The sequence below is a fragment of the Clupea harengus genome, unplaced genomic scaffold (assembly GCF_900700415.2).
Source record: "Clupea harengus unplaced genomic scaffold, Ch_v2.0.2, whole genome shotgun sequence".
Classification (NCBI taxonomy): domain Eukaryota; kingdom Metazoa; phylum Chordata; class Actinopteri; order Clupeiformes; family Clupeidae; genus Clupea; species Clupea harengus.
In genome coordinates, this window is record NW_024879964.1 from 28,651 (window position 1) to 49,712 (window position 21,062).

At 42.5% G+C, this 21,062-nt stretch overlaps 2 protein-coding genes across 2 annotated transcripts; both read left to right on the forward strand.

The window, feature by feature from the left end:
- Positions 1–278: 278 nt before the first annotated feature.
- Positions 279–4,995, forward strand: LOC122130951 (phospholipase B1, membrane-associated-like). Its single transcript, XM_042705825.1, has 16 exons — positions 279–389; positions 571–635; positions 813–903; positions 999–1,057; positions 1,245–1,312; positions 1,548–1,591; positions 1,684–1,804; positions 2,165–2,216; positions 2,420–2,500; positions 2,605–2,670; positions 2,829–2,920; positions 3,372–3,453; positions 3,778–3,879; positions 4,060–4,155; positions 4,434–4,505; positions 4,757–4,995. Exons 1-16 carry the CDS (start codon positions 320–322, stop codon positions 4,871–4,873), a joined length of 1,278 nt encoding a protein of 425 aa, XP_042561759.1. The 5' UTR covers positions 279–319; the 3' UTR covers positions 4,874–4,995.
- A 406-nt stretch (positions 4,996–5,401) lies between these two features.
- Positions 5,402–20,817, forward strand: LOC122130952 (la-related protein 1-like). Its single transcript, XM_042705826.1, has 8 exons — positions 5,402–5,515; positions 5,832–6,223; positions 10,122–10,183; positions 11,956–12,015; positions 12,824–13,037; positions 13,348–13,473; positions 17,498–17,669; positions 20,524–20,817. The coding sequence occupies exons 2-8, from the start codon at positions 5,848–5,850 to the stop codon at positions 20,735–20,737; spliced, it is 1,224 nt and encodes a 407-aa protein (XP_042561760.1). The 5' UTR covers positions 5,402–5,515; positions 5,832–5,847; the 3' UTR covers positions 20,738–20,817.
- The last annotated feature ends 245 nt before the right edge of the window (positions 20,818–21,062 follow it).

The window sequence follows — 21,062 nt, forward strand, 5'->3', positions numbered from 1 at the left end:
TGAGTGGTGTTGGAGAAAAGACAGGAGAGCATCTCAGATTGTGGACAGTTTTTCCACCTGTAACCCATTTCCTCATATTTCATATCTGAAAATATGACCCACCCAAATAACCCACCATTTACTCCTAATAGAGAATAGACTTTTGTAATCCGAAGTAGACTTTGCATCTTGCTGAACTGAAGTCCAGATCAGAGGTGTATGGGAGGAGTCACGTAAAACTGTACTCTGCTTTATCAGGAAAGCAGCACACCTTGTGTTCCCTCACAGACACTCTACAAAGGTACAAACAGACAACAGGTGCGAGTAGATTAACGTCTAGATGAATCCAGTCATGAGGGTCTTCTTTGTTTTATGCACAGCCCTTTTGGCGACTTACAGATGTGCTCAAGGTGAGAAGAGTTGATGTAAAAAACATCACAAAGTGGTAATTTTTAGTTGTCTAGTTTCTTTTTCTAAGTACATTTGAGCAGTCTGAGTTGGTTGTCTGTAATCATTTGAGTACTGGGAGGTAAAACTGAAACTGGCATTACATATTCAGACAATGTGTTATATGTAATAAATGTCGCCCAGGAAACACCAGGCTGCAGAATTTTGAAGAAGCTCTGAAGAACTTCAGTGAGGAGGAATTACGCAAGGTCAGTCAAATGAGATGTGAAATAGAGCAAGCTGCGTTGTATACATATGTTGTGTTATTATGTTAGCATTGACTGACACGGTTTCTGCTCCAGCTTGTACAAATTGTGAATGAGTCTGACGGAAAAAAAACACAAACTCTTCATGACTAGCGCGTTTCTTTTTTCCATGTTTTGTAGGAGGACCCAGAGATGGGCAGATCAAATACCTTCCGGCATCCTCCTTTTCAGTGCGCAGACATGAGCCCCTCTCCCTCTGTGCCAGCATCAGGTGAGGGCCTCCTCGTGTGTTTGAGATATGCACACTCGGAATGCAGTGAATGCAGTTTCATTTAACTTATAGCAGTGGTTTTGTTTGTGTTTCAGTGGAGTTTGTGAAAGCAGCAGACATCAAGGTTATCGCAGCAATGGGTGATTCACTGACTGTGAGTAGCCCTGGACTATTGCTGTAGCTGCAGATTAAACTTATTTTAATAAACTAAAGCTGATTTAGCCTTTAAAATGAAAATACTTATTGTGAAAATATGTGTAAGTATCTTTTGTAAATGTGAAAATGGTGATGATGATGCTATTGTGTGTTACTCATAGCTGTATTGATTTTTTATATCAAAGACTGCAATTGCTGCCAATGCATCCACAATTTTGGGAGTGCCAATTGAATATCGCCATGTTTCATGGAGGTACAGTGCCTTTTTCTGAAATGACAAATTGTCTCATCTTGTCTTGTCTCCTGACATGAAATTAGTGTCACAGCCTATTACATTACTGTAGGACATTTCAATACTATCACAAATGTCCCAGCACTGAGGACTGTGTCTATCTTTGACATGGACATTGTGTAATTGTGGGATATATCATGTAGTATCCCATGATCATGCACAATCATTTCTGAAAAGTTTGTTTGTTTGTCTGTAGCATTGGAGGACATGGGACATATCAAGATGTCATTACTCTCGCAAGTGAGTTCATGCTGGAACGTCTAGTGTCTGTGTGTCATCAAGGCAGAGATCCGATATTCGCTCTAAATGAAACACTCCCTCCTCCATTCCAGATATTGTGAAGCTCTTTAACCCTGATGTGCTAGGCCCTGCTCCTGAATCGACTATGAATGGACACCCCACAACGTTAGAGCAGACAGGATTCAACCTGGCCGTTACAGGACATAACAGTCTGTAAGGTTTTTTGTAATGTTCAGTTTTGTTAACAGTTCACAATTACACACCGCCTAAATAAGATACAATTAAATGATTAATCCTGTTGTTTTAGTGGTCAATGTCATGATCATCTTGACATTTACACATACAGATAATCAACAGGCCATTAGGCACAATACAAAAATGACCTGCAGTAAATTAGATAGCATGGAGAGGTTATTCCATTTCCCAGTAGTGCATGAGATATTTATTGATTTATGATCACAATTAGGATCATATTGATAACATTGTTGTACAGGAAGCTGTTTTGGGTACAAAGTCCTTATTGATAAATTCTGAACATGTTGTGTTGGACATTTTGTGTGGTTGTTTTCCTAGAAACTTTTCTGAGCAGACAAGAACCATGATTGACACCTTTAAAAACTATTCAGTAAGCTTAAATCCTCTGTGATGATGAATACTCTTCTCTTTCAATGGCTATGGGAAATCTGTTTCCTCTGTTTATCTATATGTATCTGTGTATGTCTCTGTATTTCTATATATATCTGTATATGTCTCTGTTTATCTATATGTATCTGTATGTCTCTGTTTATCTATACTGTTTCCTATATCTGTTTTCTGTTTTTCATTCAGGCCATGAACTTTGAGGAGGACTGGAAACTGGTCACTGTCCTGATTGGAATGAATGACATTTGTGATTACTGCAAAGACAAAGTACACAGAGCCATTATATATATGCACTAACTACTGAAACTACTCAAAATGATTGATATCGTGTTATAGAATTACGTTTTAATGCCTTTTATTTCTCCAATCAGAAACTCTTCTCTGTAGATAACTTCATCCACCATATGAAAGAGTCTCTTCAAATGATGATGGATGAGGTAATGCCTGACTGGGACATAGCATTTAAAATAGACTTTAAATGTTGCCCTGTCATAATAGGAAGACAGATCACAACTAGACTAACATATTGACCCTATTTTGTGGATATTTCTGAATTTCTGTCCATGGCCCTCCACATTGACATGCCCTCTCCCAGGTTCCAAGGCTGATTGTGAACATGGTGCAAATCTTGAATATGGAGTCACTGAGGGATGTTCAGAAGCCAACACTGGGCTGCCAGTTACAAAAGTATGATTTCTTACCCTATGGATCACCTCATAAATGCACATAATCAGTCAGTGATGAGGGACGGTTATCTTTTCATCACTGGTGTTTTTTGTTTTAAGTTGATGTCCAGAGGACAATAATGGACATAAGCTCTAAGTTGTCAGAATTCATTACTTTAGTGTTATGTGCATTTTAGTTTTGTTATTCACCAACTCATTCATTATCAACAAACCACAATAAACATTCACACACAGACATGACATTTCATGTTATTCTCCTGTTTATAGTTATAGTTAAGGTATTTAGCAGATGCTTTTATCCAAAGCAACTTATTACTCATTGTTACTTCTTGTTTACTCAGTGCTAGTTACCTGCTCTAGCTTTTGGTTTCGAGAGTTATGGGTCTGTTTGAGAAATTGAGTTACACAGTCCCTCTCCTCATCTTACAAGGTCACAATCTTACTGTTTGCAGAAGCTTTTGTTCCTGTTTGGTGTTACCAGAGGAGAACTCTACAGAACTGAAGGAACTTGTAAAACTGAACCGCGAGTTCCAGGTGTGTGCTAGATTGCTGTAAGGTGATATCATAGCTAGTTGCCAACTTGTACAGTTAAAAAACATTCTTCACCCTTGCATATTTCATCATACAATATGTTAACTTTGCAAATTGTCTATGTATGTATTATGTTATGTGTGAGATTCAGTTCCTCATTGACAGTTGACGATTCCCCTAAGCCCCTAACATTTTGATTTTCATGAGAACCTCCTCTATATTTAATGGCCTAGGTCTTAAAGCATGCCACTTTTCAACACTGAGATGGTCTTGGACCCATGTTCCCTGGATGACTACTGAATATTAATTTTGCATTTTACACTACAGCTTAGGCTGGAGGAACTCATCCACAGTGGCCAGTTCTTCAAGGATGACTTTGCAGTGGTTCTTCAGCCCTATGTCACTCGCACGGAGCTTCCCAAATTACCTGTAAGGTCACAGTGCACTACCAGTGCTAAGGGTTACACCTGAAATCCATGGGACACTGTACACAAGACAGTTTTTTTTAAATAGTTAGTTAAATGAAAAAGAAAACCCCTCAAGCATATTGTGACTTTAATGTGTCTTATGTCTCTAATTTGTCTAATTTGTTTGTTTGTTTGTCTGTAGGATGGCACAGTTGACTTCAGTTACTTTGGACCTGACTGTTTCCACTTTAGTATTAAAGGCCATGAAGAATTGGCAAAGGGTTTGTGGAACAACATGGTGAGTGAGTGTCTCTGTAGAGGAGTTCAACTGGGAGAATCTCTGAAGATATGTAGGTCGTGGGTGTTATTGTGTCTAAACACAAATCCTGCACCTTTGCACAGTAGTATGGCTACAGACGTATCGATTCATCTCAACACTGAGCTATACTCATACTCACGCATTATCCACAGAATGACCTGTTATGTTCACTGGCAAGAGTTACTTGAACTGTGTCTGATATTGTTTCTGTGCAAGAACATTTTGGTGCCCGGTTAATCCCCTTTCTGCCTATTTAGTTCCAGCCTGAGGGTAAGAAAGACATTATATCCAGCCTGACCGAGCCTGTGAAACTCATCTGCCCTTCACAGGTACTATAGCTGCATCATTCTATAGAAATGCTCAGAAGATGAAGTTGTATTTACGCTTTAATAAATGTTGAAAGGTTCAAGGTATACAAGGAATGTAGTCAAATGTAGTAAAATAAATTGAATTGGCCATCTCCATGACAGAGTTCAAGTTTTACTGGCAAAAACAATGCTTTGTGAGCTCACCTGTGATGGTGATCTCCATGGAAACCACGACTCTCTAATCTGATTGTTTCTTTTTCACCTTGTTTTAGGAGCACCCCTACATATACACAAGACCAAAATCGCTGTACTCAGCTGCTTCACGAGGACAAGTTCTCCTGACTCTTTTGACTTTTGCCAGTTCCCTGACTGTAGGGTTTGGTTACTGATGTCCTGCAATCAGATTTCACCTCTTCCACAACCATCAATCAGCATGAAACATCCTAACTGAGACTGTACTTAGCGTAAATGTATCACTTAAACTGTGAATATAATTCTGTGTTTAAACTCATGGATGTTGTTGGTTTTTGTATCATTGTCTGTAATAACAGATTACTGCCGACAGAGGGCAGCCTCTATCTTTTATTTACTGTCTTGATCTCTAGCTGATACGACCATGTGATAGAGTGTAAAGTTACTCAACCTGATACTACGTGGACTGTAACAACTTGCCACCACATGAAGACAGCAAAGCACACTTAAAGTTACTATAATGACGTGGTGGTGAAATGAAATGATAATTTATCCTAGAATTCTAATTATATGAGGGAATAAGGGAATATTTGTGAATTTACGTTTGCAACTCAGGGACATCATGTAATTTGATGTGGGACGCATATGCTATGTCATAATGAGTTGGTTGGCCTAGTTACAGGATAAGTGACATCCGTATCGAACCGCGCCACTGAATAATAGTTGAAGTTCAGACCGCCTACCTCATTCGAGCGATGCCTCAGCGTGGATAGGCCACGTCAGATTCACCGTTCTGAGGCAACCACATGGCACTCGTCCTGCCTGTCCTACCACGAGTGGTCAGTAGGGGCAGCAACAACTCCGTACGATAACTCGTGGCCATTAAAAGTGATAGGTACTCTAGGGAAGCTAAGTAGCTAACTTGCTGATCAGCCAATTCGGAAAGTTCGAAAAGAGTTAGGTTTTTAGTTGCACGTCGTTTTCAGTCCAGTTGCTCATAGCAATGGCTTCTTTACAAAATCGTATATGTTGATGTTGCTGGCAAGCGTGTTACAACTTAAACTTGTTTACAATCTGCTTGTCTTCAACTAGTCGCTTAACTCTTAGTACAAAAACACGTTTTTCACTTGTGATATCTTGAAAAATCCTGAAAAGGATTTTTCGTTGCAGGATGTCTACAGAAGTTGTTGTCGGCGAGTCAGACGTGACAGGGAGTCGCTTAGGTGGCGAGAACCAAAACAACTCGGACATCGACCGACCCCAGGAATCTGGTAGAGCCAACCACGAGGAGGGGCACAGAGATCTCAAAGTCGATTCAAAACATCAAAAACAGGGGATCATGGAAACCCTAGCCCCTGCCGACGAAATAAACAAGGGTAACGTAAACAACAAAGAAAATGACCAAAATGCCACGAGCAATATTGCTGACCCTCACGAAAAAGCAAAGAAAAAAGTTATCGAGGCACCTCCACCGAAGGTAAACCCGTGGACGAAGAAGAATGCATGCCCCTCCAACAATCCAACAACTAGCAACAGTCAAGAGACAGGTTTGTTTGTTTCTCTTAAGTTTATGACAATATCAGCTGGGAAACTGCCACACTAATAGTAGAACATATGACGATGGGCTTGTTTGGAAAGTTTCTCACTACTTCGTTAGGCTAAACGTGACGTTAGCTCGTAACCAGTGCTAAGTTAAACTAAGCTAGCTGACATGCTTAGGATTTAGATGGCAAGCTAAAGAACTTCGCTAACATAGCATTGCTATCTACATGTGTTTTCTGTCTGTTGGCAAACCAGCGATTGGTTGAATGCTTATTCTACTATATAACTAGCGTTATTTGCTTTGATGTCACTTAGACAATAATGAACAACTTGATTTTTCTTTCAAATATGTTCGTAGAATTGAGAACTTGGACATGATTAATAACCATATCTGTGGCAACTCGAGTGAAATCTTCTGTTATTCATACATGGACATGGAAAGGGCAAATCAGAGTGAAGAGGTGTGGTCTATTAGCTTGCTAGTTAGCTTTAGAGAATTAGCCATGTAGATTTAAGACAGCTGTCACAAGTGCATTTGTTTATAACTTACTAGTTATCCGTATTTTCTTTTTCATGACCGGTAAGAGGGATACGTTAGCAGCAAACCATTTACATGACCCAGTTTGCCACCAGTATTTATTTGCCCAAATGTCAGATTTGTAAGTCAACCTATCCTGAAAACTCAGCGAGCTAACTTAGCTAGCATTAACATTAACAGACATTACAACTTTGTATTTGTCCACTAATGTTGTATGGTGACGTTAGTCAAATAAGCTACCTTCAATTGTATTGAGGTGGGCGAGTTGTTTGCTACCGTAATTATGGTGGTCTTCTTGGCTAAAGCGAAACTGCCAGCATGCTAGCTGTTTGCTTATGACTCACTATTATTAGGGTGCAGCGGAACCGATTCTGCCCAATGCTATTTTCACCCAAGCAAGTTAATTTGATTGCACTTGACCACGGTTCTGTTCATAACACGAGCTGATGTGGACCCAATTTGAGTACTTGTTCGGGCAGATTTGCTGATGGTGGCAGATTCAGTTGTCCCCATCCCCCTCGGTATCTGATCAAATTGCACTCGAGCACGTGGAGTGCTGACAACTGCAACTTTATGTACCGGGAGTTGTTGCAAAGAGCAGGAGCAATGCACAGGCCTCAGTGCTGAAGCTCCTCTTTAAAGATCAGTTTATTACGATCATTATGTTCAATCAAATCGGACATCATCCGTTTTAGAAATTAACTGCTTCCCCCAATTTGTTCTCAGGCATTGACATATTGCCACGACATGAGATATTGTCATGAACTTGTCAACAGAGGACAAAGTTGTATTCCTAAATTAGACAGCAAAATTACTAAATTAGTCCGCTAGAATGGTCTTATGGCCCAATATAAAGCTTACTAATATTGTTTTGTTGGAATCTTTAAAGTGGGAAGGCAACGGTCATGTTATCCTTGAGAAACATTGTAAGCTATTACAGGTGAAAGAAACTTAACAATGATATTTAATGTCATGTTTTTTTCAGATGCCAAGTTTAGAAGATTTTCTCACTTAACCATTGTTCTCTAACAATTGCAATGCCGCACTGTCACTACCAAAGGTTTTATGAGTATTATACCATTTCACAAGGATTAATAAACCATCACCAGTAGTAGTTAGTGCATTTATGTGTGTCTGCAGCATTCCATCAAGCATTCGTTAATGTGAAGAAAACTCCAGAGGCCTTGTAGGGGAGCGAGTTTTAGTATCAAGTCTGGTCATAATTAGCTTATCCTGTGGCTAATTTAAAGGGCTAAGATCCCATAATGCATTACTGTCTCAAATGGGAAAGTTGTGACAGAATAGTATGGCTTCAGAATCTCTGTAAATGAAAACCAATGTTCACAGTTATAAAGTTCATAAACACATTTTCCACTTTAGTTCTTCACGTGAAAAGAGGCAGACGGCTCACATGCTTCACTTCTCTAGTCTATGTGTTAACCAACAAGGACTTTTTTGACTTGCGTATTGAAGAACAGCCTTATTTTAGCATGCTATAAAAAAACAAACGGCTCTTACATGACGTTGCAAACAGAAAATGAGCAAAACCTGAAGAAATATGCATGTTGGCATGATCAGTTAGGCAGGCTTGTGCACACCTCTTTAAACACACAGATAATGATGTGCAAATATAAATTACACCTGTCAGGTTAGACAAAGCAGAACTCTTGAGTTTGTCTGCGAAGTACAAGTCCTATGCCACATTCACTGTTATGACTTTATTTATTTATTTTTGACACATTTCCTCTGTTGTGAGTCTAAACATGATAATATTAGAGGTGACATGGGATCCCTGTTATGCTGAGGTGCCCCCCAGCTTTCGGTGCCAGGCCAGTATCAGTGTTAGTGTGTCCAAGAGCCGGGTCACACCCCACACTGTGTCCCAGCACCCAGAGCCTTATCGAGCAGGCCATCCCTGATGATAAAGGACCCCTGACACTCCCAGGGTTGGGCGCCCTGCTCTGTGCCTGTAGAATCCTATGATATTTTTTTCTCTTCTTATGCTGTCTTTCTTTTTTTTTGATGGGACTATTTTCTCAGTTTTTTTTGCCTTTGCATACATCTGTCTCAAACTGGTTTTGTAAGCAGTGTTGGTACATGTCCTCGTAAGGAAAGAAACTGGTGATTTTTTTTTTATTTATTTTGAGCAAAAGTGCAGAAAGTCTTTGAAAATAAAGATGAGTCAGCAGTGACTTGGCCTCTATATTCCTGTTTTCAGCCTAAGTTATAGACTCATGTCTCTCATTCTATGTTGAAAACGTTGGTTGGCTATCTTGTAAGGTTACATTTTGGCACCTGGAAAAAAAGCTCCCTCCACAACTGTATCAGGTCATCAATATTGAAACACTGTTGTTAACAGTATGATATCAGCCGTGTTCCAGTTAACTAGTTACACTAGTTACCATGAATTCAGGGCTCATTATTTCCTGAAGCAGGAGAGTGGATTCTGCATGTCATGTATTGTGTTGCTGCAAACGAATATGCCCTGGCAACCCATTGTTAATGAACAACGGCCCACATACCGTAGGGACCTGACATTGTGAGAGTGACAGAGAGAATGAGAGAAGCAGAGGATCAGTGAGGGAGAGAAAGAAAAAGAGAGGGGGAGAGCAAGCATGACGCGTGCCAGCCATTGCTGCCCACCGCCGAGGGTCTGTTGTAAATACAGTCCCGCTGTTTGCTCCTGTGTGGTTAATGTTTGACGTGTGTGGATGGGCGACCTTGTTCGACAGGTGTTTTTGTGTGTTAATGTGGGGCTGCCCAATGCCATTATGCAGAGAAGCACAACAACCATTTTACCTGATTTCAATTCACATGCTGTTTCAGCGGTTTTCATCTTATGAAATATGTAATTTAAATTACTTTGTGTGTAAAAAGCAATACATTTTTCACTTGTTTTACAGAACGGTGCAAACCTGTTTCTTGGAATGGTATCTGATCCATATCCTACTTCTCTGCAATAAATGAATATGACTTTGGGTATCAGCTTAGCCACACACTTACAGATAATTTCACTGAACTAATGTAACGCTATACAATGGAACTTGACTCATTCCCTAGTCCTAGCCTATTTCCCGGTCTGCAAAACACAGAAACTAGTTGGAGAAATTTTGTTTTTCTGCAACTAAATGCAATCTAAGTAAATTCAGTGGAACAAAAAAGAAGAAAAGAAAAAAAGAATGAAAAAAAATACATATATATATAAGTTAGTGCCACGCAAGATGTGCATTGCTTGCAGTCTTCAGAGCCAGTTGGAGTCAGATGGCGTAGGTGTTTGTTGGATTTGAACAGTGTGTGGTGTGTTGTTCCATGGATGAACAAACACACATGGTCACCTTCTCACTTTTATCTGTGTGTATCCACAGAGCCGCAGAGTCCTGCCAAAGTGGTCCGCGCTGGAAAGCCTCGCTCCAGGAAATCCAGCAAGGTAACCTGTTTGTGTGTGTGTATGTGTGAGTATGTGTTTACATGCTTGTGTGTGTGTGTGGGTGTGCCTGCCTGTATGTGTAAGACAGGTTTGAATTTCCAGTGTTGGTTAACAACCATAAAATGACATAGTACCATCAAAAACAACAGTTCTACAGGGGTCAGGGTGAAAACCAAACAATAATAATCAGATTCCTCAGTGTGAACCTGTAGTCAAGTGTGTGTGTGTGTGTGTGTGTGTGTGTGTGTGTGTGTGTGTGTGTGTGTGTGTGTGTGTGTGTGTGTGTGTGTGTGTGTGTGTGTGTGTGTGTGTGTGTGTGTGTGTGTGTGTGTGTGTGTGGGGGCGGGGGGGGGGGGGGGGCGCGCGACTGGCTATATGGGTGTTTGTGTATTTGTAAGTCAAAACTCCAGGTTAACGTCCCTTCCAGTAGCAAACAGTTCCAACAACTCGCTGACCGTATCTCTTTCCTCTGCTGTCTTGCACTCCTCTGTGGTTGCTGGAAGTCTATAGCAATGAGGTTATTTCTGGAAAATACAGACACCGTTTATTTTGAAGGAATGCTTTTTTTTTTTTTTCCCCGTCTTTTTTTTGGTCTTCTGTTTTTTTGTCATCCGATGACGGAGTGAGTAAAAGGCAGGATGAGTTATTCCAGGCTCTTACTCAGTTTGAGTCCGGCTTGTATTTCCATTCAAAAACATGGCCGTGTCTGATACAGCTGAGAGAGATATGCGGGTGACTGACATTCACACAGATATGTCAAAGGTACTCTTCAAGCAGCTCTCTTGTGGTGTGTTCTCTAAGTGTGTAATACTGTATGTGCTGTTGAAGGATAGTATTACACATACACACACACAAACACTCACAGGGTGTGACCATCACCCACTGACTGAGAGTGTGTCGGCCTCGCTCTCTGCCTCTGGTCCACATTGGGACACACAGGAATCTGATCTGGCGCTAGGAGTTCTGGGAATTTAGTTGGCCAGGCAGTTCTTAAAACCATGCTGAAATCTCTCAAATAAGACATGAGACATGGAGATGTTCAGACAGCTGTGCGAGAATGTAACTGCAGCACATCTGGAATCTGAAGGAAGTGGATTGCTTTCAAAATGCATGGTGTCTAAAGAGAGTCCAAAGCATATATTCTGTGGCTGTAGATACAGTCATTACTAGAAGGGCGCTCGGAGATCGTAAACCTCTGCCATAGTCAAATACCCTATCTCGTTTTGTTAACCATAGTGAAAAATAATGAAGGGATCCAGCCATTGAGTTTGGAGCCACTGCAGAATGTAACGTATTCTTCGTTGTCCCATGCTACACACCCCCAACCAAGTGTTATGAAAACAGGCTAACAAACTGAACCAAAAAAAATAAACTCCTTTGTGGAGGCAATAATCACATGCATACGGAGACCTGTGCAATCTTGATGGTCCAGTGGCAGTTGAACCACAACAATGTCTTCAACACACACACAGACACACATATATAAACATATATAAATACACACACACACACACACACACACACACACCCACCCACCCACACACCTCTTACTACTTTGTCACACTTTGTAACTCCTGAATGATTGGCCTTGGGGGAAAACTTCACAGTTTTTCTCGTGTGTGACTGTGGGAATGCATGTGTTCCATTTTGCATACCAGCTGCAACCATTCGTTAACATGGCTGTCAGATCAGGGAGGATTTGTCAGAAATTTCACTGATGATGTATCTACAGTGACCTTTTTTGTTGGTGTTCTGTCTCTTTCTTTTTGCAGTCGAGTGACTTCAGTGACATTACAAACTGGCCCACCCCAGGAGAATTGGCCAACAAAGAGGTGAATTTTCATTTTCTCGCACCCACCATCCCCACCCCCTCCCGCTAGTGACAATTCGACAAAACAGCTCTTGCATTAGCACGTGCGTGGATCAGTTGACCAGTTGACCCCCCCCCCCCCCCCCCCGAGCTGTTTCGCTGCTGCTGCCTCTTCAGGATTCTTCTCTCAGATAAACAGGAGATTTTGAGGCTCTCTGCAATTAGAGGTACCTGGTTTTTTATTGAGAAAAACAGCAGCCCAGCAGCAGCTGTTTTGAACCATCCTCAACAAGCTTCTGTCCTGTCAATACTAAACGTGTCCACTAGATGGAACCAACACAGGAACCCACTGGCGCAGTGTAAACACTGATAAAGAGCCTTATTAAATTGTGAGCTTGCATATAACCTGTGTTGAATCAACAGTAGATTCCCTAATAGCCAGACATTGATAGCCTGTGTTGACTCATTAGGACTGAATTAAAATCAGTCTTGACCTGAGGTGACATTGGGAGTTGCCGCGAGCAGGCCTTCATATTAAGCCTGTCATATTAACAGTTTATTTATGTGTTGTTGCAAATGTGAAAATACGATAAGTTCTGAGTTTATGATAGGCTGTGCATCAAAAGAAACTTACAAATCTTGTCTTGATTGACACGTAGGGTTTGTAGCCCAAGATTTGGTTGACCTTGAAAGATACGTGTGTATTTCATTCATGTTTCATTCAACAGAAACTTTTATCCAAAGCACTTAAAGCACTAGTGTGCTTGTTTGTAATTTGAGTAAATTAGGATGTGAAAGCAGACCTCTTAGTCCCTTGGTGTTGCCCGCAGCAGCAGAACCTCATAAACTCTGATGGTCAAAAGGGGCAGGGCCCTCGCCGCGAGAAGAGGCGAGGCTCGGACAGGAAGCAGGAAACCGGCAGCGATGGCAGTGACAGCAAAGAGAACCGCGAGGCCCAGCAAGACGGCGCCCCCAATCCACCCACAGGAGAGAGGACCGAGGATGGAGAGGGATCACAGAACGCCAGTCAGCGGAGGAGAGGGGGTGAGAAACACGTGCGACACACAATCAGGACAATAAACATGTAGGCCTGTACCCATACATACACACCCATTAATGCAACCATAAAGTAGTGAGACAAAAGTAGGACTTGAAACTATACATTATATTAGTCAAAAACACACATACACACACACACACACATACATTAATGTTAGCTTGACTAGGGTAACTCGGCATTTGTCTTTAATTGTCTTGTCTGGACTCTGTGTGTGTGTGTGTGTGTGTGTGTGTGTTTGTGTTTGTTTGTCTGTGTGTGTTTGTGTCTATGTGCGCATGCGTAACATCTACAAAGGTTGGCGGAGGGAGAACAAGGACCTGAACGACGACACATCGAGCGTGCGCAGTGATGGTGGAAGTGTCCGTGGAGGGCTGAGGGGCAGAGGCAAAGGTCGCGGGCGGGGCAGAGGTCGTGGCCGAGGTAACAGTCCTTCAAAGACTCACAGACCAGCTTGTCTGTTGTTTGCTGTAATTTGCATGCCAGCAAAGTCATTCAAAACCATTTCACTGCGATATGCAGTTATGATGATGAATGAAAAGTGAGCTTGCAGATAACACTGGCAAAAGCCTAGGCTACACACTACGTAATGTTACACATTCCTTGGGTCTTGGGACACCAGCCAAGGAAAGAGAATCTAAGTAGATCTTTCCACCACAGCCACCATAGAGTGAAGGAAAGTTAATTTACAGATACCGACACTGCATACTCCATGTACACAATCCGTGGTGCTTGTAAAGTTAGCCTGGTACAGTTACACGATAGATTGATCACAATTGCATTAAAATGCGTTTAAAATAAAGTGTCATTAGTGAATGAACACATAGCTCTGCTACTTATCTTATCTTAATGCTAGTAGCCTACTTGCTACCACTTCCTGCTGCGTCAAAATTAGACACATAATTACACACATAATTACATTTTTATAGAAGTTGTATTTACAATGCAGAAGGCTACAACATATTTAGTATTTAGGTATAGGCTTTATGTAATGTGGTCACCTACTTGATAAAAAAGTTTAAAGGGAAAATATAGAGTTCAAATCTGAGTGCTTGTATTTATTAATTAAAGAAAGAATTGTGAGGCTAGCGAAGATTCACACCTCTATCATCTACAGCCTTAAGACTTTCATAACCAACACCTCTGTTTGCTGGCAGGAATCAAAGAATGTACAACCACAAAACCCGTCTAATTTGCACTTCTCCTTGAAAATGTAATCAAGGCAAAAGGTGTCTGTGACTATCACCTTGACGCGATAATAGAAGCCGTGTTCCATTATTAGTTTGCTGTGTCTCACTGGGGCCCTATTAACCCTCACAGCCCCCAACACATCCACTGACGTCCAACTTTCCATAGGTGAAATACTTGTCTTATGATTCACAACTTGACATAAATATCTGGGGAGTTGTACTCTGTGTGGCTGTGGTAGTGGGTCACAAGCTGTTGCATGCAGCACAAAGCTAAGATTTTGATCACAGGGATTAAAGTATTCCGGCACCGTGCCGGATTTCCGGCGTGCGGCGTTTGGCTGCGAAAAAAATTATTTTATAAAAAAAAAAAAAAAAAAAAAAAAACACGTCTCGAAATCATCACCATCACTTTCGAGTTTATGAGTTCGTCTGCCAATGAAATGAAAGCAGCACAACTCTCCCGCTCTCAAAATAACATTATTAGCCAATCAGAAGTAGATTGAGGCGGGTCTTGGGAAAATGTGCTTCAAACGCCGACTTTTCTCTATCGCTCTGCCTAGCGTAGATGTCCGAGTAGAGACATCACACCAAAGGAGAGTAAGATGGAAAGTAAGTTCATGAAAATAAATGGCGTTGGGCATGGATACAAGAGATGGGAAGGGAAGGACAGTAAGCCTTTTGGTAGCTGGTGTAAGAAGTTAAGAGAAGCAGGTGCTTGCTTCTGCACTTTGTGCTGGAGAAAGCTAGTATATGCAACTAGCTCTCCAACACACAACGCCTTTACCGGGAGCAACATCCACAACTGATGTACCGGCATCAATAACTGACCGTGTGTGTGACGTGTGTAAACTGTCAATATCCAATCAGCATGCCGCTATTTTAAAACACGGCATAACACCAGAGTTTAAAAGAGGTATTTCGGAAAAGCAAAAAAAAACGGCATGTTTTCCTTAAATGTCGACGAAGCCACCAACAAGTACATGGACAAAGTCCTGTTTTGTATTTATTTCCCAACATTAAAGTTACCAGTTCTTGTAACATTTTAATGTTTTGTTTGTTATTTGTTTTATTAATATATTTTCTAATAAAAAAGTAATAATGGAAATGTTGCAATATAAAACTACATTATTATCTACAGTTCACTGTTGCACTTTAACAGTTTAAAAAGTAAATCGCTGTCCTTTTTCATATATCCTCAATGAAATGGTTGCAAATCAAATCTTCTTCTTCCACTGACATACCCTTATAATATGTCACCTTGTGATTGTAGGTCATCTTGTAACCTTTCAAGGACAAAGCTTAGCAGCAAAACTTGATATCAAAAGAAATTGTGAATGCTACATGTGTTAGTACCATATTGTAGTGAGGTGGAGTACTATTGCTGACCTTTCTTAGGATTGCAGTTTCAAAAGTCCCACCATAATCTGCAATCATTCATTTCTAAATGTTTTTTATTTTTTTCCCCGACCCTGCGAATGTGTCCATGCCACGGGACACGACACCCCCCCCCCCCCCCCCCCCCCCCCCCCCCAAACACACACACACACACAAAAAAATGTTCAGGCTCAGGATTTTTTTTTGCTTCAAATCCTGTGATCAGGTGTTCACTCCAGCAGAGTTCCTTCTTGCATAATATTGTTTGTAATAATAACAGCAATCGTAATTGTATAATCCGTTTAAAAGGGTTTGCAAAGTGCTTTACAGTAGTTCAAAACAGCTAAGACAGTAGTGCAGTGTTAAAATGGACAAATAAAAGAAATAATATTTATACTACTTTTCACATGTTTGAAGCCAAGCCACTCCGGTGGCTTCTCAGACCCACTAAAGCCTCTTTCACATACGCAATTCGTTAATGTTTCAGATGAAATCAATCGGTGATCAATAATGAATTGCCGTTTTTACTCAATCGTCAATGACAGCAAGTTCTGTGTGTCTTCATTCCCACATAAATGCCCAACAGCATGTTACGGAACAGTGATTGAGACTAGAGACCGTCAGCACTGCCAGCAAAGATTTCTAGTTTAGTGACTGGAAGAGAGCAATAATTCATGCCATAGTCATAATAAAGGTCTCATGCCAGCTTACCTAGCTATCCTAGCTAACTCTAGCTTAGGGAGCCCTCCTAACAGTTGGCAGCGTGTGTTAATACGCTAATTAGCTGCTAAATTAATTAAACGTATGTATTTGGGGGCCAAGTAGAGAAGCTTCACAGTGTTTTAGCCAAACAGTTGGCAGTTGCAAGGGTGTGTTAATACGACAGTCTTGGGTTCAAAGTAATCCCGGCCACTTGTGGCTGATGTTTAAATGGCTTCACATAGACATTAAACAATCCTGAGAAGTAATGGGACATCAGTGGGGCAAGGGCTTTCTCTGGTCTCAGTGTAGTGAATGAAGGAGGACCAGTCCAGCCTCTCTCTTGCCCCTTCTTGAAGAGGGAATCTTGCTGCTCACATTCCCACTGGAGCCATGGCAAAAGATTGTCATTAATGTTACGAGGTCGCCAGGGGATAGATTAATGGTCCAACTTTGCTGTACTTGCGACATTGACTCCCATTACAACACAACACTAATACGGCATAATCGCGACAAATAAACAGCTTTCAATGTAAGTGGGAGTTGGGTCTAACTCTCCTGCCCTTTAGCTGATCACTGAGTTCTCATTACAGCGCCATCACCTTAAACAGGGCAGGGCAGCCATACCAGTCACACAGGTGTGACATATGCTGTCAGGACCCTTCAGGGAAGCCTCTGGGTGAACATTCAGGAGATGCTTCCACTGTGCTTTGGCTAACGCTTTAAATCCAGTATAACTTGGTGGCCAGTGGTTAGATACTCTTAACCAGTACCCTAGTAATGGATAGACACGCCAACCCCGTGACCTTGGCATAATTGGCATCATGCTACACAGACTGGGGCAGAGTGCCAGAGCAGGCTTGCCTTACTGAAGACCCAGACTCTCTCTTCTCCACCCTGCCTACCCTTCCCTTCTGCACCCCCCTCTCTACCCAGCTGGCCCCGGAGCAGATGGGTCCCCCCTTATGAGCGCATTCTTTAGAATGTTTGTATGCATATGATATTCATGAATTTCATTCCATTGCATGCATGTTGATTCAGATAATCAGTTTTATTGATTTTGCTTAGCAGTGATGCCTTTTGTGCAACATGTTGGATGTGGACACAGTGCCAAGTAAAGATGTACTAAATATTTGAGGTTATGGGGGCGTAAAAAACCACCTCTTGTCCTGCCTTTCCCCCAGGTCGCTATGACTACTCACACAGCTACAGAGAGTCCTACAGTGAGGGCTCCAACACGCAGATGGCCAATGAGTTTGGCGGCAACAACATGATGTATTACTATGACGACGGCAATCGCATGCAGATGTACACGGTGGACGAGAGCCTCCTGAAGGAGTACATCAAGCGCCAGATGTGAGTTCACACTCCAAAGGGGTCAAAAGGTCGAGGTTCACAGGTGGAGCTTTCAGGTCCAGGAGGTCAAAGTCCGCTTCAGCATTTTGAGTGAGCAATCTGTATTAGAAACACAACTAATCGATCAAACTCGTGTGCGTGCGTGCGTGGAGGAGGAAAGGGTTTTTTTTTTTTTTTTTTTTTTTTTTAAAATGCACAGGAGTGTCCTGTTTTATTCCAAATGCCAGTACTGTAGTTTCTGATCAGTGACCAGCTCGTGGTAGTTCATACTACGTAGAAGATGGCAGAGTGTGTGTTTGTGTGTGTCTCACTCAGGATCTCAGGGTCATCCTCTAGCCAGTAGGTGGCACTGATCGTGCAGCACATGGAGCCAGTGGGGCAGAGTTGGGACGGGACAGAGTGGCATGAGTGTCTGCGTGCGTGCGTGCGTGCGTGCGTGCGTGTGTGTGTGTGTCCTATATTTAGCCTGGTGCCCTGGGGAGTCTGAGGGGGTGTAAATGATCTGGGGCAGGAAGTGAGGAGAGAGAGAGAGGCCACTGGGTTTTTTTTGGCCTCTGTCTCTTCCTCCCTCTCACTCTCTCTTCCTCTCTATTATTATCTCTCTTAGTCTTTCACTCTCTTCTCTTACTGTAGCTGTCATTCACTTTCTCTTTCCTTCAGACACACTCTTTCCCTTTAAAACAAATCTCTGTCAGACTTCCTCTCTCATTCTCTGTCCTCTCACATTAGCAGTCATTCACTCGGTTTCCTTCAGACACACCACACACACTACTCTCTCTCTCTCTCGCTCTCGCTCACCCTCCCTCTCTTTCTTCTTCCCTCTCCTCCTCTCATTCTCTCTTTCTTGTAATGGGGGAGGTAAGGGCACTCCCGATCCCCAGTAATGCTCTTCAGTGTGTTCACCCAGCCATGCGCTCCACCCAGCCATGCGCTCCACCCAGCCCCAGAGCCCTCAACCAGCCATGCACTCCACCCAGCTCCAGAGCCCTCCAACCCCAGCCCTGAATGCCTGTGCTGGGGGAACTAGAACCAGAGTTATTAGGAGCCGTTACTGACGTTAATTTTGACAGGAGGGCTTTGAGTGACAGGGTATTGATTGACGGCACTCTATTTTTCTGTGTTTCTTTTTTTATGCTGTGAATTGATTCGGGGGGTCATGTGCCCCTTAAAACGGACACGTGGCAACAAGGAGATGTAAGAGTTCATAATTGAAATGATATATATATATATATATATAAATTGAAAGTAACCAAAGAGGAGGTCTTGTTCTACCAGGTTTGGGGAAACGGGGAAAACAACATGTAAGGCCTCTTTATCTGTGCATACTTAAAACACACCTCTCTGTGTGTGACTTCTGCCTGGGGCTGAGGTGTGCGTGTGTGTGTGTAAAGAGACGTTTCCTCAGCTGGGTGCTGCTGTGTACTTTGTGTGCTGTGGGGCTGCGCGCAGAGCCGTCCTGAGCTGCCAGAGATGAGCTGTGCAGAGGTGGAGGGGCCCGACGCTGGTAGAGCACGTGGGCCCTGGCCTTGGAATCCTGCCTCTGGCAAAACACTCATCACTTAGACTTACTCTTACTCTCCCTGAGTGCACTGCACAAACTAGAGAGAAAGAGAGGGAAGGAAGGAGGGAGGGAGGGAGGGAGAAAGAAAGAAAGAAAGAAAGGGAGACAAAAACGAGGAGCACAAGAGAGAGAGAGGGGAAAAACAAAGGAATGAGGGAGAAATAGATAGATGGAGAAGGAGGGAGGGGGGGGTTACAAGAACGGGACACTGTAGCGCGAAAGAGGGTCGGGTAGGGCAGAAGCACAGGGTGAATGAAGAAGATGAATAAATCAGGAGAGTGTGAGATGTAAATCGAGAATAGAGCAAAAGAGGTAGGAAGAATGAGAAGGGGAACGACTGACAGCTCAGCCTCTCCCATCGCTTCTGACACACAAATGTAACACCAGCACATCACACCTGTCACATTGGCCTGGAGAGAAAACACACCCGACGACCCCCCAGTCACGGGGGAGAAGGAAGGATGGAGAGAGTGAGAGAGAGAGAGAGAGGTAGGGACAGAAAGAGAGAGAGAGAGAGAGTGAGGGACAGAAAGAGAGAGTGAGGGACAGAAAGAGAGAAAGAGAGAGTGATGGAGACACCAAGAGAGTGAGTGAGCGAGCGAGCGGGACCGTGTGAGTGAGTGAGCGTGTGAGACCGACTGAGCGAGTGGTGGTCTTGACAGGCGGTTAGATGGGTGAGTAAGCAGTGGAATTAGAGTAATGAGTAATTTGACCTGGTTTTGTTCTGTGTGGTTCTCTGATTTTAATTAGTTTTCACTCCGTGCATGCTACTGGAATCTGGCATTTGTTTTTTCCTTTTTTCTTTATCCTACTCTTTCCCTTCTGGGGCTTCAGTTTGGCATGAAAAGGAGACATAAGTGGAGGAGTTTTAGTGGAGGAGGAGTTGTTGTGTGAAGAGGGAGAGAATGGGGATAGTGCTGTTTGACCTTGCGTATGCTGCTAGCCAGTCCTCTGCTCTAGGATTACGTTGGAGCTGTCCTAAATAAGTTAATCTGCGTCAAAAAATGCAATTCAGGCCCACACTGCTCTTAATCTCTAACTGCCCCCTCCCCCCTGTAAAGGCCAGTCTTGACCCCTCACCTCTGATCCCCGACCTTTGACCATGTCTATAAGTTGTGCTCAGGCTTTAGGGGGTTAGGTAAGTTTCATTGCATTTTATTTTATTGTTTCATCTGGTAAGGCAATAAAACTTAGAAACCATAACATATGCAAGAACGCCCTTATCTCTTTCACACTCAACTGAACCCCTATGTAGCCCATTCTTATAAAACTTGCTGTGCTCTCTGTGTGCAGTGAGTACTACTTCAGCCTGCATAACCTTGAGCGGGACTTCTTCCTGAGGAGGAAGATGGACGTCAAGGGCTTCCTGCCCATATCTCTCATCGCCAGCTTTCACCGCGTGCAGGCCCTCACTACCGACGTCAACCTAATCAAGGAGGTGCGCATACACACACACACACACACACACACAGACACACAGACAGAGGGTTGGGGAATTACTACTTAAATGACAGAATACATTTAATTGTAATCCATTTCAGTTAGGGCAAATTAAATTACAGTTACTAATCAAAATGTTGGTGACCAAGAGCCTACATCAGAATATACAATTTTTTGGGGAAAAAAGCTTTAGAGTTTATACGTAGAATATAACATTCATTCTGTTGCTTTGCAGCTTTTCGCTGTCTAGACACATTACATTTGTCTATTACATTTGTAACATACTGTAACTAGTAATCTGTAACCTATTATATTTCAAAAGTAACCTTCCTAACACTATACACACACACACACACACAGAGCTTCCACCGCGTTCAGGCCCTCACCACCGA

Coding starts and splice junctions, on each gene's coding strand:
- LOC122130951 (XM_042705825.1), top strand. CDS start 320: ATGAATCCAGTCATGAGGGTCTTCTTTGTTTTATGCACAGCCCTTTTG. Junction 1,313..1,547: donor TATCGCCATGTTTCATGGAG/GTACAGTGCCTT, acceptor GTTTGTCTGTAG/CATTGGAGGACATGGGACAT. Junction 4,156..4,433: donor AGGGTTTGTGGAACAACATG/GTGAGTGAGTGT, acceptor CTGCCTATTTAG/TTCCAGCCTGAGGGTAAGAA.
- LOC122130952 (XM_042705826.1), top strand. CDS start 5,848: ATGTCTACAGAAGTTGTTGTCGGCGAGTCAGACGTGACAGGGAGTCGC. Junction 6,224..10,121: donor TAGCAACAGTCAAGAGACAG/GTTTGTTTGTTT, acceptor GTGTATCCACAG/AGCCGCAGAGTCCTGCCAAA. Junction 10,184..11,955: donor GCTCCAGGAAATCCAGCAAG/GTAACCTGTTTG, acceptor TTCTTTTTGCAG/TCGAGTGACTTCAGTGACAT.